The sequence below is a fragment of the Macadamia integrifolia genome, unplaced genomic scaffold (assembly GCF_013358625.1).
Source record: "Macadamia integrifolia cultivar HAES 741 unplaced genomic scaffold, SCU_Mint_v3 scaffold1431, whole genome shotgun sequence".
Lineage (NCBI taxonomy): Eukaryota > Viridiplantae > Streptophyta > Magnoliopsida > Proteales > Proteaceae > Macadamia > Macadamia integrifolia.
The window spans coordinates 92,067-110,074 of NW_024868202.1; the positions used below are offsets into that span (position 1 = coordinate 92,067).

The 18,008-nt window shown below is 40.7% G+C and overlaps 1 protein-coding gene across 1 annotated transcript in view; it reads right to left on the reverse strand.

Moving 5' to 3' along the window:
- The window catches only part of LOC122063711 (protoporphyrinogen oxidase 1, chloroplastic-like), a 7,691-nt gene extending 2,514 nt beyond the window's left edge, over positions 1 to 5,177 (reverse strand). The window contains exons 1-6 of the mRNA XM_042627411.1: positions 4,640 to 5,177; positions 2,558 to 2,743; positions 2,310 to 2,394; positions 1,483 to 1,630; positions 1,314 to 1,394; positions 1,049 to 1,220 (exon numbers count right to left, since the gene is read on the reverse strand). Coding sequence (XP_042483345.1) covers positions 1,049 to 1,220; positions 1,314 to 1,394; positions 1,483 to 1,630; positions 2,310 to 2,394; positions 2,558 to 2,743; positions 4,640 to 5,098 — 1,131 coding nt within the window. The 5' untranslated portion in view covers positions 5,099 to 5,177. The remainder of the gene's footprint in view (positions 1 to 1,048; positions 1,221 to 1,313; positions 1,395 to 1,482; positions 1,631 to 2,309; positions 2,395 to 2,557; positions 2,744 to 4,639) is intronic.
- Positions 5,178 to 18,008: the final 12,831 nt, after the last annotated feature.

The window sequence follows — 18,008 nt, forward strand, 5'->3', positions numbered from 1 at the left end:
GATACAAAAAATACCTGGTGAATCTAATAGCCATTCAAGGATTATGAGCATTTACCGATTCATGCATCATTTGACATCAGCTGGATTTCCCAAAAAAAAATAAAAATCCTAAGTGCATAAGAAAGAAGAAATATTGATCCAGTTTAAACCCTGGAAGTCTCAGTTGCGTAAGATTTCCATTTAAAATTTAGAGAATAGCTACATCCTCTGGGGCTGGAAAGAAGCTGCACTAGGCTATTGACAATCTCCTCAAACAGTGACACTGCCAAAAGAAGACGGTCAATTGAGCAAGTTTTTCAAGAAGAAAAAGATATTGTCAAATTTCAACCTCATTTGGCAGAAGAACAGGCCTCTAAGAAAAGCAAACTGTTTTCCGATTCTGTCCCTTGCCTAGGAGAATCATCTCATCAAGCATAAGTCAATATCTCTATCTTCCAACTCTCCAGCTGCTGTTCAGGTAAAGAGATTTATTTACTGACGGAAATTTGAAGTTAATGGTCCCTGCTGGTAGGCTCTCAGGTGGAAAACTCAGAAGTGAATTGCTTTTGCTTGGAAAACAGGCAAATTTTTTATTTCATGAAGGAGTGAAACAGAGATGGGCTTTGGTTGTGGGGTCTCAGGTGGAAAACTTATCAGTGGGGTCCCATTATTGGGGAAAACAGGTAATGGTTTTGTTTCCTGTGGAGATGAAACAAGCTAGATTGCTGATTAGAGGCGGATGTATCATAACCTTAAAGTGAAAATTTTCAGTGTCAGGTTTCAAATGCTAACCAGGAGATTCTGAGTCTTGTTGGAAAAAACAGACCAACACAAGGAAAATGGGGATATAACTGAAATTAACCAACTACATACAATTACGTTTTAGGCACTAACAGTATCAGAACCAATCACATGTTAATGATATTTCAGAAACAAATCAAACTCCCGAGAGGGTGAGTCAAGACAGATTAAATAATAGAAATGCAATCATTCCAGCAATCCATTTTTAACTTTTCCAAAGAAATATGAGAAAGTTGAATCATCAGAGGGGTTAAAAAACAGAACATACAGAAAGAGGACGCAACAAACTACTTGCAACATGGGATGGAACAGTCATCACAACGGTCCTTGTTTGAACAAAAACCAATCCATCAGCTGTTTCATATGTCAAAGTATATCCTCCACCATCCATTTTTTTTATGCTCGAAAGCTTCCAAGATAACTTGACTTTGCTACCCAACCTAAGAACTTAACAAAACTTCATTAGGTTCAGAAAATTTTCAAATAATAGTAATGATAATTACAAGGTTTGTTCATTATTAAATAAACTATACCTTGCAGAAATTGCATTTGGCAGCATATTAAGTCCCTTCCTAAAAGACCCAACTGTCTGGCCCTTTGGCTTTGGCAAACGCCTGCATGCTAGCACAGTACAAGCATAAAACAAATAGGTACAGAAGAAAGATACGAACAAAATAAGCTTCAAAGTGCCAATATTATTACGGATCTCGAGATGGTTTGCTGCCTTTGTTCCGTTCCCGAATTGCTTTGAATGCGCCACTGATGATGCTACCACCATTCTGCTCTAGCTTCCAAACCTTTTCAAATGCTGCTTTCATGCTCAGCTTTGAAGGATCACCTGCATATACACCTGCATGCAATGCCAATTTTTAGTGGAATGAGATTAAATCACCACCAAGAAAGAGCAAGTTATGTCACGATTTTTTTTTTCATATTAGATATCAGATCTTTAATGGGCAAATGATGAACAGGACCAGGCAGTGGATCCCAAGCATTTCAAATAAGGATCAGTTAAGTTGAGCTGAGTTTAACACTTGCAAAGTAGGGATAGGAAGCTCAAACAGGGGCTCAGCATATTTTTTGAACCACATGTTTAGAAAATTATTAGACACTACAGAGAATAAGAAAGATATGAAAGCGTGGCCTTCACCATTAATCAATTTCAATAAGCAACATATGATAAAATTTACAAGGGGAAAATCCTGCAAATGTTCCAGTGTAAGTAATCATCAATTTTATAGGTACAGTGCATTATACACATGAGTGATGAAGGTTTTGGTTCAAATAAGAAGCATCGTCACAAATCACATTCTTATCAATCACAGAATCATTATTTGCTTTTGAAACACATGAGATAAGTCAGTTTCAGCTTTCCTAAAGGTGCCACTTTCTATAATTTGAGATAATCAAGAATCACAATTCAAAATTGTTCAATACAACTGGATAATGTCAATAAAAAACCAAAGACACAAAGTTGAGAGATTATATGTGTGGGATTGAATATGTTCTTGATAACTTAGATTGAGCACCTGAACAAAATGGTTCTATCAAGCGTTCAAAAACCTCATCACCAAGATTACGACGCACAAATTCTTCAACCGATTCTTCATGACCCTGTCACCTTTGTCAAAGACAAAGAAATGAGAAAAGCTAATGAAGTGTGAGTGCAAGTGTGTGTGTATGGGCGTATGAGAGTGTAAATGTGGGTGCAGATGTGGATGGTTGTCTGTATGTGGATGTTTGTGTGCACTCATAAAAAGAAGAGATGGGAACAAACTGGTGGAGGAGGCCGAATTCCAAGAGCACCGAATCCAGCCCTGAGCTTCCCAGTAAAACTCATCAAGTCAAAGAAAGGCAGATCAGTCGGATTTGAAGGTACTGGCCTCAATTTTCCACCCCACAATACAAAACGTGGAGCATTAGGGTCCCCTAAAACAAGGTCATCCTTCAACCCACAGTCAACCTGCAAAACAGGTACAATTATTTAAAACGATGTACTAGCTAAGGATGTAGATAAACAGTTTAAAGACCAAAAAGTTGTTCCCATCCTTAAACATTCAATTAAGTTCATGCTTCATGGAAATGTGTAGAAGTGAGAAAAGAAAATGTGGTTGGCATAACTTTCAGAAAAAAGAATTACCAGCTTATTTGGAAAACAATTATATGAAAGAGAATGTGAAAGCTACAACCAGGGATACCCTAACACACTGGGATCAGGTTCCTAGGTTGACTCAATGTTAATATTTAAGTCCCATGTCGTTTTGGGACAGAAAGGTTCTTTAACAGAAAAAAAAAAAGAAAAGAAGTGAATGATATTCTCCATGTCAAGTTATTTTCTCCTTAATTCCAACAGTTCAATACCCACACGTCCTTCTTTTGGGGGCTGGGGGCTGGGGGCTGGGGACTGGGTGTATGAATGACAATATATACAATAAGGAAAAATTGTTCAAGAAAAGGACATGCTTTGGCATATATTTTATCTTGTGGCAACCAAAAAGAAGCAAATTACAGATTGGATGTATTCATGTTATTCATCTGCTTCTTTTCCTCCATAACCGATGATGGGGTTTAGAGAGCTAATTTAAAAAGCTATAGATGCATTCACCAAAGTGAACTATTGTCTCCTCCTCTATTCATCCTGTGTGACCAAGGATTTGAGTGGGCTACCTACTCAAGATGTGGAAGAAGGCATGCATGGAGGCTTCTTGGCATCTGGTGGCGGACCTTCAACATCTCTCTTCCCAAGTCCCTGATGATATGCTGATGCATCTCAGCATAAGTCACAATAAATGAGGTAATTCTTCATATGTTTAAAGGACTCATTTGGGTTGCACATTAGCTTCTACAAAAGTAAGACTTTGAAGTTGCACAATGTAGCCTGTTGCCTTTAATACCAGATTGGTTTGTGGGCCATCTTAGGCTTAGCCTTCAGTTCATGCTTCACATAAGCAACCTCTTATTTTATAGCCATTCATCAAAAAGGATGGAAGGAAAGCAATCTAAATTGATGGGGATTAATCTATCTAAGGGTGGTAAGGACAAATCACTGGTTTGAGTGATCAGGAAGGGACTTCCAAGTTCCAAGCTATCGTGTGCAGTAACCAAAATCCCCAACTTCCCCAAAAGAACTGTAGGTGGCCAGCAATCTCAAGTATAAACCCCACAACCCCCCCCCCCCAAAAAAAAAAAAGAAAAAAAAAAAAGAAGTTAGCAATTGCATATCCAATGCGATTGGATATACTCTATAAATCATATCAATTGCAAGATATTCATTATAAGTCATTCAGAAGAGGCAACTGGGAGGACTTCCAATACGAGGCAACAGCCCGATGTATATCATATATAAAAGGAAAAATATCCACTGTATGCTGTTCACATAGATGAGGTATAAATTATCAATGAGGGTTATAGAAGAAACCGCCATTTGAAATGTTAAAAAAAGCCATAAAATTATTCATTTTAATATGATCTACGACAATATCTATTATCTGGATGGTACTTCCAACTGCGTTCTAATTGGACTCTAATATTTGAACCTAGGATGCATATTTTTCATTTTAATCATTTTCTCCCCCAAACTAGATCAGCATTTTAAGGACCTTTTTGATATAATATGTAACTTTTTTAGCTCGTTAGAATGTCTATTATAACTTGTAGAAATTTTAATTTTTTGTTTTTAATTTTCCTAAAACCATAAGTATATTTGAAGTAATAGGCAAGTGAACATCTATGCTCCAATCGTAGCTCCAACATTTACATCAGTTCCGGAGAAAAAACGCTTGAAACAGTCATAAGAAGTGAAAAGGCGATGAAAAGAAGAATAGGAAAAGGAGGAAAACCCAATCGTAAACGCGCGTACCGCCATTGTGAGCATGGTCTCGGAGGGCTGGAAACTGTTGGGGCCTTCTTCCCAGAGGTAGCCGTCCCTGTCCACCGTCACAATGTTCCCTCCAACACGGTCTCTGGACTCCGTTACCATAATATTCCTCGCAATTTCTGGGTGCTTCGTCACAAGAGCTTGGGCGACGCAGAGACCGCTGATGCCGGCCCCAACAACGACGCAGTCGACAAAGTAACTGTTGGATTTGTCAGCATCATCGGCCTTGGAAGGATAAATGGTGGATTCCTTGGCCACCGAGCATCGCAATGTCGAACGTCTGCAGTTGATTGTATTCCGTCTGAAGGGCTTTTGCGTGAGAGGAGATGACTGAAAGCTTGAGCTCGACAAGAAGGTCGCACGATCGAGAGAGGATGATGACTTAAAGAATGCAAAGCTGTGACGGCCTGTGAATGGAGAAATATCTGTGAGGGTAGCCATAATATGAGTAGAGGAAAAAAGGGAAAGAGAGAGAGAGAGAGAGAGAGAGAGAGAGAGAGAGAGAGAGGAATTGTGTCAAGAAGACTCAGGAACAAAGAACTATATCGGACACGAAACAAGCAGCTCGTTATCTTCAGAGGTCTGACGTGGAATGAGTCGTAAATTTCTTCTATGCCCTTTCCTTCTTACCCAACCTTTCTTCCCCGTCGTTGAAAATGTAACACACCCTTAACAATACCTCTTCTTACTTTGGCCCATCTGAGTTTGTTGAAACAATTAGTGTGTAAAGCATAGAAGGAAATGTTTATTAGAACAAGCAACCTCAAAATATTTGCGTATATAATAAAAGATTATAGATAAGTAGATCTCAAGGTCTTCTGTACACACTTAAAATTTAAGTTCAACAAAACTTGTTATAACAGAGACAAGTTTATAAGGGAGCACATATTATTAAATAGAATGCCATAAACACGCAGAGAAAATAAATAGGATATGCATTGCGATATCAAGGATAAGAAAGAAAAAATAAAATATGATTCTAATTCATGAGCACTAGCTGTGGGTTTGTTTTTTTTTGGGTTGGGTGGGGGAGGGGGGAAGGGTCCTTGCTTGACAGGCATTGATTGAAGACAGTTGGCTCGTCGTCTACACATAGTAAAATTTATCTTTCGAAATTGCATCACTCTACTATTTTGGGTCGATTTGTTGTTTGTTCATTCTTTCTTTTCTTTAATAATATAATATTTAAAAATTGATTTTCGTCACTCTAAGGATTAGTCGAGGTGCACGTAAGCTGATTCGAATACCTTGTTTAAAAAAAAAAAAAAAAAAAAAAAAAAAAAAAAAAAGAAATTGACTTTCGTCACTCTTGACTCTCGAGGATGACATGAACATGAATATTTTATAAACCCCTGTTTCAAGCCCATGACAGAGATGTGTCCAAGCCCATTCGAGTCAATTCTCAAACTCTGCAGAGATTCATTTTGATCTTTGTCCGGCCCATGAAGATACTAATATTATTCATTTTTATTTTGGTTAGAAATAAAGAGCCATTCCGAATTCCGAACTCCAAACTTGGAAGCGAAGGACAGACGGGGATGCTTGCAACCTTGCACACTTGCACAGTTTTTTTTTTTTTTTAAACATTTTTTTCCCGCCCATTCCCCTGTTTAAACTTTAGATGTCTCTGTAACTTCCCCTCCTCGCCTGCTGAAAGCCTTGGGGGTGTTTGGTTCGGTAAATCAAATGGTGTATGTATCGGATATGAATGTCAATCTTTTGATAGACATTCTTCTGAATTATGTTTCTTTCTGAAAAATCATTTGGTTGCCTTAAGGTTAGTACATGTTTCTCGCGGGTTAAGATATTGGCTTCCGTAGAGAACGCCTTTCTGCTTTCTCCTTTTATACTAGGTGGTAAAAAGGTTGCTCAAATCTGAGTTCAAGTGTTGAGGTAAACTCAGATTTTAAACACATCCTTTGTAATATGGTCATTCATGAGAAGTAGGATGCTCACTAATGAGGGTCATCCTAGTGGAACCAAACAACTCAAAAAATTAAGAATTATCATTCTAAAGAATGTCATCCCAAAGATTTATTGAACCAAACACCCCCTTAAACACCCAAAAACGTTGGGCCGTTCTCTCCCGAGCCCCAACTCTTGATCCTGAGGCCTCCCTCGTTTTCCTCCTCTTGTCAATTATATTGAATTGTTCATAACCTCAGTGAGAGGATGGGTGTATCGATTCTAGGGATTTCCACGAGTGCTAATCTATGCATCTGACTGTAACTACTGCAACATAGCTTCGTTGATCTGTTGTAACCCGGCAGTCACTGAGAGGGGGGGTGAATCAGTGAGTTCAATTCTGATACCTAAAAACATGTCCGATGTCTGGCCAAGAAGGACCTGATATACCTGTCCTGTTTGCACACAGTCGTATGCACACTCAGCCTCTCATAGGCACTTCCAAGTGTGCACACCCATTCCACATTCCACGCACTTCAATATAAAATGCAAACAACAAGCACCCACAACACAGGGTTTTTACGAGGTTCGGCAATTTACCTACATCCCCGGAGTAGTGCCTGTAAAGGCTTCGTACCTACTCAATACACTACTTTTGACTGCACCCACAGTCGGGAGCACCCACACCCAATTTTCTCAAGCCGAAGCTGAGATGGCACTCGTAGTGCCGATACAATGTGTAGCACCCACTACACGGGAGCACCCACTCCCGGTGCTTAGCACCCACTAAGCACACAATAAATAATACAATTAAATTGGGCTTATATCAATGCCCTACAATCAAACTCTGCCTAGCATATGCATCCACAACTAGCTAGCATGCTTACAGTTCATCCACAACTAACCTAGCATGTATACATTCATCCACAACTAACCCTAACATATATACATACATGTAATGTAAAATCCAGGGTTAGAGAATCTCACAACCGATTGCCTAGGATGACTGGAAACTTGTGTTGGGTCCCGATTGACACTGAGAGGGGGGGGTGAATCAGTGTGCCAAATATTTTTTCACTTTCCAACTGTACCCCTGATGTGGCAATCACTATTTGCACTTCAATAGCATAGTCTATTGATGCTGCCCAGAGCTACTATGTATACTACTGACCATTCTTACTGTTGCATGAAACTTACTCACATAATCTGTATTGCTGCCCAGAGCTGTCCCATAAACCTCACACGGTAATCATTGTCACATACATACACAGTCGTATGCACATCCACACTACACCACCAAGTGGTCAGGTCTACCAGATGTACACACCCATTCTGCAGCCAAGCACTCCAATCCACAATACAAATACGAGCATACACATCCACAACACAAGAAATACGTGCTTCGACCAGTTGCCTACATGCACGGAGTAATGCCCACTGTCGGGCTCAGCATTTACTCAATACTAATTATGACTGCACCCACAGCCAAGGGAACACATTCCCAGTTTCCACCAATGACATACAATGGCTAGGTCTTCACCCTAGTTTTCTCAGAATGATCTGAGAGGCCGCACCCACGACAAATAGGTTTAGGTAGTTGTACCTACCAAGGAACACATAGCCCCTGTGTCCAGCACCCACTGAACACCAATAAAATAAAGTCGGGCTTATAACAATGCCCTATAGTGAAGCACTCATACATGCAAATTTCCCCCAAATAGACTACAACTATCACTTAGGCATTTTATCAAACATCTTGCCTACAATGATTTATAATAATGGAAATTTGGCAAAAGTGAGGTTACCTTGACAAGGAGTAACCATCGGAGATGCAATAATGTCGATCTCCACTTGATGCGGACCACAATCACGTTGTCTCGGTGCCGCCAATGCTTCAACCCCGGTTGGTACTTGGGTTTCTTGAAGCAATTCACAAGAACCAAATTCTAGGTTCTTCTTCTTCTTCTTCTTCTTCTTCTTTCTTTTCTCCTTGTCTTTACTTTCATGGAGTAACAATGACACTCACATTCACATTCACACACACACAAAGAGAGGAAACAACTTCTTCTCTATTTCCCTCTTCTTCTCTTCTCTTCTATTTTCTTTTCTTTTCTCTTGGCAACAACTAATAGAACATGCTACCTTGGTTTCCAGCAACTTCCTAAGCCTCTAATGGGGGCTATGGATGAAGTGCAAGAGGATGGAAGTCTTTAATTCAAACCTTTAGCCTTCCACGAGCTTCAACTCGTTTTTCCGACCACCTCAGCAACCCCTCTGCCGGATTTCTTCCCTCTGATGTGTAGAGCTCGGAGAGATGAAGAATCTCCAACTTGAATCACTCAAATCCGACTTAAAATGAGGGAGATATGACATTTTGAAGTTGGAGCAATGAGATAGCCCGAAATGGAATCTTCGTATGGGTGGCGTAGGCTACACCGGCGGCGCGCGCAACAGGGGCGAAATCTGACCGTAGATCTCATATAAGAGATCTTATAATCCAAGCCGTCCGATTAAACCAACGGACAACAGATCCAAACCGTTATATTTGAATCTCGATGACGTCATCATGACGTAGGCGCTGACATTGTCAGAAGTGTTGTCGATCTATGATTGGCTGCTTTTCTGGATTTTAAGGGAGCTTGTCTCCCACTCACAAAAGTGAAAATGCATATTGACCGTTGGATCCGAATCTTCCATGATGGCTTTAATCAGATTTCATGAGATCATTAAGATCGGAATCCTTTTTATAAATTCTATACACGCGCGAAACACAATAACATACCTTGATATAGTGTAGCGCCAGTGCATCAAGAATTATGCATCTAACCAATAAAATCCCACGCGCAAGCATCTATCTCGTCTATATCACACCAAAATATCAGGAGCCTTTGGATGGGCATCAAGCCTACGTGGTCGAATCTTGGCCGTCCATTTCACTTCCCTTTACTCCTCTTTATTACAATCAAGCCCCTGCCTCCATATGTTTCAGTGCTTAAAGATCCCTTGCAACTCAGACCTTCAAAATCTTTAAATTACACAAAAGCCCTTCGAATTTCAAAAATAAATTCCGAAAAATCCACCCAACACCGAGAGCAACTGATGGATTTTCGGTTTGGATTTTCGAACCGACTTTACGGAAACACTTATAACTTTTTCATACGATATCCGATCGAGATGAAACGAAGTGCGTTGGAATCGTAACTGGATGCTCTACGACTTTTCAGAAGACTCAATCATCTGAATCATCCATGTAAAAAGACCAAAATGCCCCTACACCTTTCCAATGACGTATCTTTCTCATACGGAATCGGAATGCGATGAAATCAGAACCGTTGGAAAGATTGTATTTTTGTCGTATTGTTATATGTAGAACGCTTCCTTTAAAAAATTCATCTTCAATGTCGAAACTGCCCTCGACTACCCCAAATGTCGTAACTTCTTCATACGGTATCGGAATGTGACGAAATCAAATGCATTGGACTAGGTAAATTACAATCTATCTTTTTCATGAAAGAACTGATCTTCCAAAAATGTCATTTTCACTGCCGAAAATTCCCTCGATCGTAAATAGGCCAATTTTGCCAGTTTTGACCCAGAAACCCGCACCACCTATTAATGATGTATTAAACCACTCCATGCATACCAAGCTGCTCTGTTATCTCATCGGTGATACTGGATACTGCCATGTCATCATTTTCATCCACGTCACCCAAACTGGCCACGTCATCACCGCCACGTGGCCGAGTTGCCAACAAGGACAACCATAAAACAACAACTTGTACTAGCAAGTTTGGTGCTCACACCTTCTCTCTCCTTGGCTTCTTGCTCTTCAAAGCAAACACATCATTGCTTTCTTCTCTTCTTCCTTGGCTTTGAGTTAATGTACCATTAACACACTTCAACCACCTCTTTTACCTTCTTTAATGGCCTAAGAACATTTATCATCAATAATGTATGTTCATTCAATGACCAACAAAGAGGGGGAAACTTCTCCTATCAAAACCGTAGCTTTCTTTCACTCAAAACCCATCTTTCTTGCTTCCATGGTGTAGGGCTTGAAAAAACGAAGAAGCTGCAACTTGGTTCACCCAAATCCGACTTAAAATGAAGGAGATATGACCTTTTGAAGTTGGACCAATGAGATAGCCCGAAATGGAATCTTCGTACGGGTGGCGTAGGCTACACCGGCGGCGCGCGCAACAGGGGCGAAATCTGACCGTAGATCTCATATAAGAGATCTTATAATCAAAGCCGTCCGATTAAACCAACGGACAACAGATCCAAACAGTTAGATTTGAATCTTGATGACGTCATCATGACATAGGCGCTGACATCGTCAGAAGTGTTGTCGATCTATGATTGGTTGCTTTTTCGGATTTTAAGGGAGCTTGTCTCCCACTCACAAAAGAGAAATGGCATATCGACCGTTGGATCCGAATCCTCCATGATACTTTAATCAGATTTCATGAGATCATTAAGATCGGAATCTTTTTATACCTTCTATACACGCGCGAAACACCACAACATACCTTGATAAGGTGTAGCGCCAGTGCATCAGGAATTATGCACGTGACCAATCAAATTCTACGCGCAAGCATCTATCTCGTCCATGTCAGCGCAAAATCTCAGCAGCCTTTGGATGGGCATCAAGCATACGTGGTCGAATCTTGGCCGTCCATTTCACTTCCCTTACTCCTCTTTATTACAATAAAGCCCCTGGCTCCATATGTTTCAGTGCTTAAAGACCCCTTGCAACTCAGACCTTCAAAATCTTTAAATTACAGAAAAGCCCTTCAAATTTCAAAATTAAATTCCGAAAAACCCACCCAACACCGAAAGCAACTGATGGATTTTCGGTTTGGATTTTCGAACCGACTTTACGGAAATGCTTATAACTTTTTCATACGATATCCGATTGAGATGAAAAGAAGTGCGTTGGAATCGTAACTGGATGCTCTACGACTTTTTGGAAGACTCAATCATCTGAATCATCCATGTAAAAAGACCAAAATGCCCCTACACCTTTCCAATGACGTATCTTTCTCATACGCAATCGGAATGCGATGAAATCAGAACCGTTGGAAAGATTGTATTTTTGTCGTATTTTTACATGTAGAACACTTCCTTTAAAAAAATCAGCTTCAATGCCGAAACTACCCTCGACTGCCATAAATGCCGTAACTTCTTCATACGGTATTGGAATGTGACGAAATCAAATGCACTGGACTAGGAAAATTACAATCTATCTTTTTCATGAAGAACCAATCTTCCAAAAATGTCATTTTCATTGTCGAAAATGCCCTCGATCGTAAATAGACCAATTTTGCCAGTTTTGACCCAGAAACCCGCACCACCTATTAATGATGTATTAAACCACTTCATGCATACCAAGCTGCTCTGTTATTTCATCGGTGACACTGGATACTGCCATGTCATCATTTTCATCCACGTCACCCAAACTGGCCACGCCATCACCGCCACGTGGTCGAGTTGCCAACAAGGACAACCATAAAACAACATGATCGGCCTTGTAGGGCAGGATTGGGAACAATTTCTTCGATCTCTATCCTCCTTCACTTGAAACTGGTACATTTGATGTTTTATCTTCCGAGGTTTGCTTGAATTGTGAGTCTCTTTTGTTTTGTTTATCTCTACTGCCTTGATCTCTACTCAATGTTTTCCTCCTTAAATTCTCTTTCGCGGTTGGAGCCTATTCCTCAACATTTTTCCTCATTAAATTCTTTTCCATGACTGGAGCCTATTCTACATCATGATCCTTCTTGTCTAGTTAATGACGTTTATGATGAACTTCCTACCCCATGAAATGATAGAATTTCAGACTAACTGGATGATTCGCTTGGATATTCGTTCCCTTCCTCTTCAAATGGATCGGCAAACGAAGAAGTAGGTTGTGGACATTGATCATGCCATGATCAAATCTGGAGAATTCTTTACCAAAAAAAAAAGATCAAATTTGGAGAATAGTGCTTAATCATTTTTGTTGTTTAATTTGCTCGATGTAATTGAGGACAAGAATTTGAGATTTTCAGCCTGAAAAGTAATTATTAGATTTTTTTTTTTTGGGTCTTATATAATTCAACTTATTCTCTATGTTTATGAGTTCTTTCTTTTTCTTCCAGGCTATAGCTGCTTCTGGCCCTCATTTCATCAGACTAACACGTGAGTTACAACGATTGAGCTTGATAGACTGTCAAATTTCCAAGTAAGAAATGGCTATCGCATTCTCTAAGATATAAATCTAGGTGGGAAGAGTTTGTGCCCAATGGTGATAGTTTGAAGCTAAAATGAAGTTTTCGTCACTCCCTCTACCCCCCCCCCCGGGGGAAAAAAAAAGGAAAGGAAGGCTATCCCTGCGGTGTGACTTGTTAGAGGTCTCAAGAAAATTCAAACTGTTAAAGTTTGTATTCATGAAATGTCTTGTGAGGGAACATCAAATACGAAACCAAACTGGCCTGTTTTGAGTCCTGACAGAGGAACTTGAAAACATGCAAGTTTCTGTTTGATTGGTCTTGCAAGTCAGAATGTTAGACACTTAATTACAGGACTCCTGGAGGTTGCCACCTAACTGTTTTGTTTCTACAGAGATTGCCATAACTCTTCATTGTGTCTAAATAGTATCGTTGTCGATGTATGATACAATGATACCCTTTCTTGCTTCTCTTTAAGTAGACATCTTGTCTTTGTCTTGCCTTTCTGGGGATGAATCCCTTATTTTCACTAACCTTGTTCAAGCTTTGTTTTCATTGCAAAAATATTTTTTAGTATCAAAGGAGCACCAGCTGTTGAAGCATTGGCAGAAATAATCATCCTTGTAGCCAGTATAGGAAGATGTCCATCCATTGGACTAATGGTAGATCAACCTATGAAACTGAGATCTGGACAAGGAGGTAAGAAAGCAGCTCATTTGTGTAATAGAGAAAAAGTAGCTCCAAACGGAGTAAACCTGGCAGAAGATCAAAATAAGTTAGGAATGACTATTGTGGAAAAAGAACAAGCATTAGGTTCTTTGCAGGAGGTTTCCCCGTGGATTTCTACCAGATTCTTGCATCAAGAAACACAAGCTGCAAAAAAAAAAAAAAATGCTAAACAAACTTCAGTATTGTGGTTTGCTAATGGTACACAGAAAAAGTTCTCTGGAGCAAATGAGGGACATGTCATTAATTATTATGCAAACCAGACTTCAGTTTCACATTGAGTCAAAGGAGTGGGAAGATATCGGACAGTGTAACCTATGGGAGGTGATGTGGTAAAAATTGACCGGATGATCTTCCCTGCAGTTCCTGGTGCTCCAGCCGACCTGCATAGAAGAGAGGACAGGGGAGAGCCAGGTTGACCCAACAATGGACTCTCTGATGCCTAAGTCAGATCCTTCCACAGTAGATGCTCAAGAGAGCTTTTTCAGTAAAAGAAGTGATCGATGTCCCCATGATGGAGGCTTACCTTGATATTTATAGGCTACTGATGGAGAGAGGAGGGGCGTTTGTGGAGAGTCTTGTTTAGGCGTAGAGTCCTTGAGGGGAGTGGCTCTGTGATTCTGAGAATATTTCGGGTTCCAAGGCATGTTCTGGGAAAATTCCCCGTTGATCTCGGAGGTGGAAGTCGTGTGAGGGGTGGACGCCTCTGATGACGTATAGTGGATAGAGTCCTACCCCCTTGATTAGGGATCACGTCCCTTGAATGTAGGAGTGGATGTGTGCATGTTTCTGGATGTCTTATTTGGTTGTGCCGAGCTGAGGTGATTGGTTGGCATGAGAAGAGGCCGTGGCTGCTCTACACTAGAAGAGGCCGAGGTGGTACCACGGCCTGATGAAGGGTCGAGGTGGCAGCACGGCCTGATGGAGGGCCGAGGTGGCAGCACGGCTTGAGGAGAGCTGAGGTGGTAGCATGGCTTGATGAGATGCCGAGGTGGCAACATGGCCTGATGAAGGGCTGAGGTAGAAGCACGGCCTGATGGAGGGCCGATGTGGTAGCACGGCCTGATGAGATGCCGAGGTGGTAGCACGGCCTGATGGAGGGCCGAGGTGACAGCACGGCCTGAGGAGAGCCGAGGTGGTAGTATGGCCTGATGAGATGCCGAGGTGGCAGTATGGCCTGATGAAGAGCCGAGGTGGAAACACGGCCTGATGGAGGGCCGAGGTGGCGGGTTAGTCTTCTGTTCAAGTTTGCATACACACTTCAGCCGTGCTAAGGATGGGGACATATTTTGCCTCATCAGGAGGCATTGGGAAAAGATGGAAGAATCTGCATTTGCACCATCGGGAGCCTATTTGTCATATGGAGTAGTGATGAAGGGAGAGAAAGATAAAACAACAAACAAGAATGAAGAATTAAGAACAAAGCTTTGGGAAATATTAGGGACTCCTTCACAAAACGAACAAAATCCACGGGATATTACTCCTACTCAGCATCCTTAGGTGGATCCGTGGATGTGGAGAATTTGAAGCCAGTTAGACATTTGAACCAAATGGGTCATAATGTTGTCAATGCAGGACAGGACCTAGACAAAAGGCAGATATTAGGCTCCACTCATTTTCCAAATGAGCAGATTCCAATATCTCAGGTACCGACTCTTGAAATGGGTGGAAAGAATTTAACGTCAATTGGACAATTGGACCGAAAGTGTGACAAAGCTATGACCCTTAAGCAGGGTCAGATACAACAGAAACTAATTCTCAAAGCCCCCAACAAACTAGTAGGTCGCCAGCTACTCATTCTTCAACTAAAAAAAAATGCCCCAGCTATGGTGCAACTGAAATTACATCATAAGGTTAATGATGGAGGATATGTGCCACCTTCCTTGAGCCATAAGGGTATGTATCAAGACAAAAAATTTCTCTTTTGATGGTGCAGAGGGATGGTCGAGGGGCTCATGCAGGAGCAGGACTATGGATGGGGGTTCCTCCATGCTTAGGAGGAAGAAGAATGAGAAAAAGAGTAGTACACTTGTGACAGGAGGATTTACTTCCCTAAGAAGGATCACCCTGATAAGATTCGGCATGATGTTGACAGGAGAAAAATTCCACTCCCAACAAAATGGATATCACATGGTAGAATGAAAGGTTCTCTGATTAACCCGCCTCCTCAGGCCACCAGCAAGAATGTGCGAGCTTCTAACATGAGAAAAACATCACCCCCAGCTGAGAAAGACATTGGTTTCTCAGTCAATAATAAGAGAACACCAATATCAGCCAACATGATTTCAAATGGCAGGAGGGAAAGTTCTGAGGTTCACCCCTCTCATGTCTAAAAGAGAGACTCTGCGAGCCACTGACAAAAGACAAACACCAGCTCCGGATCCGGTGAGGAAGATAGTGTTTCATAGCAATAGAATGGATGGTTTTCATACTCACCTTTAGTATGAATCAGAGTACCTTCAAAGCACTGATAGGACAATAACACCTGTTAGGATTTTTATGTGGGTTTAACTGATACCGATTGATCCATTGGGCCCAAGCAATTATAGACTCACTTTGATTAAAAAACTCCTAGCTCTTTCCATTGTGAGACTGGAATAGGGTTTTAGGGATTCTATTATAAATAGAATACTGACGGTCCCTACAGCCATTACTTTAATGCCTTATTGGTTTTGGGAGCACGATTTTCTCACAAGAGCAAGTGCACAGAAAGAAAGGAAACCCTAAAGTAAGAGGCTGCAGAAGATCCTTCTCGTTATTGTCATCTTCATGGGAGTAATGTTTAACCACATGGGGCAGAGGTTCATGATCTATGTTCATGGGACGCAGGTACTTCTCTATTCCCATTTATGGTTTATGTCATAGATGTCTCATTGATTATTATAGATATGGTAAATCTATATGGTTATGTATTTTAAGATCTATGAAGGGAGTACTTCATTGATCTTGGTTTAGGGACTATACCCATGGTTAAATATCTTTTATGATTCTTGTATTATAAAACTATAGGGTTATTCATATGTTTAATATGGTAAAAGGATCCCCAACAATTGATATCAGAGCCAAGCCTTATAGTGTTAGAATCAAGGAAAATTAATTTTGTATAAGGTTTGTGTCCCAAATCATGAAAATCATAATTTAACATTACTTAAAGATCCCGTATGGGAAAACTTTCTTCACTAAAGTTGTAGAGCACGAAAAGATGATTACAGTGGTATGCCGCAAGTCACCGGAAACCTCTGGACGCGCCAGAAACCGGCCACCGGAGGAGAGAGAAAAAAAATTCAAAAGTGTCATGTAGTAATGGCATGGAAAGTTCTCATGGTTTCCCTCAAAACAACAGAGATTACCTTCAACCAAAGAATGGAATTATACCAGACAATCATATCCATTTTCCCTCTATGAGGAAGAAGACAAATCAAGAAGAGAAAAATAACAGTCGACCATCACCAAAGAAGGGCGCAGCATCTAGATGATCCACGAAGCCCATCATCAAAGAATAAACCAGAAGATGGTTTCCACACTACAATTCTTGGAATAAAACTAACGTTTAATAAATATCTTCCTAGTAGTCCGCGATCGCGAACCAGGGAGCCGATGAATCAGGGTGTCTGCATACCTACACCAGCTAAGAGAAGATTTGTGGTAGATTTAACTTGATTAATTAATTTGTGGTGATATATTCTGGGTTGATAGGGTTGCACACTTGCACCATCTTATGTTCCAAAGGGGGAAAATCCCCCTAATGGTTGTACTTCCTATGCACTTGAAGTGCTAATGTGCAGGTTTCAGGCGGACCAACAGATAAACTGTCTCGAGAAACTGGTAGCTAGGATTGATAACACACCAGTTACGCTTCGTCCAAACAAGAAGTTCCGTGACCAGGACGGAATTAAAACTTGTGAATTGGCCCCACTGCACCACAGCACCCCTGAGAGGTCCTCTGTACCAATTGTACTTTGTTACTCTGTTTTTCTTTGTTTCATTGCTCTTTTTCAATTGTCCTAAAATCTACAGGGACCAGAGAGAGTAATGGAGCCCGGGGACCTCTGACCAAAATTATAAACAAGCAACTTAACCATTCAGATAAATAAACTTCATATGGGATTCAAAACTGTTTATTATTTAGTATTCTGTGTTGATTTGACTTGTCATTTTTTGCCTCTTCTGCTATCTATCAATACCATTGCCCTTTTCGCCCTATCTTTAGAGAGATTGAAAACCAAAGTGAAGTCGCAAACAAGCAAGAAATGCTCTCAGATCCTGGCCGCTGTTGCTGAGCGGTTACAGTTGCAGCTACAGAACGTTGAGTCTCAGATTCAGGGAGACATGTATGTGACAAATGCTCAATGCTCGTATCAATTCAAGAAATGGGACAAAAAAAGATGAAAACCTAAACTTAAACCTTTTACAAACAGTTCCAATTCCTAACCAGCAGATAAACGAGTTATCACTTGCTCTTTTCTTTTTCCTCTCCTCTCTTTCCTTGTGGGAAGTTTTCTGTGGATTTT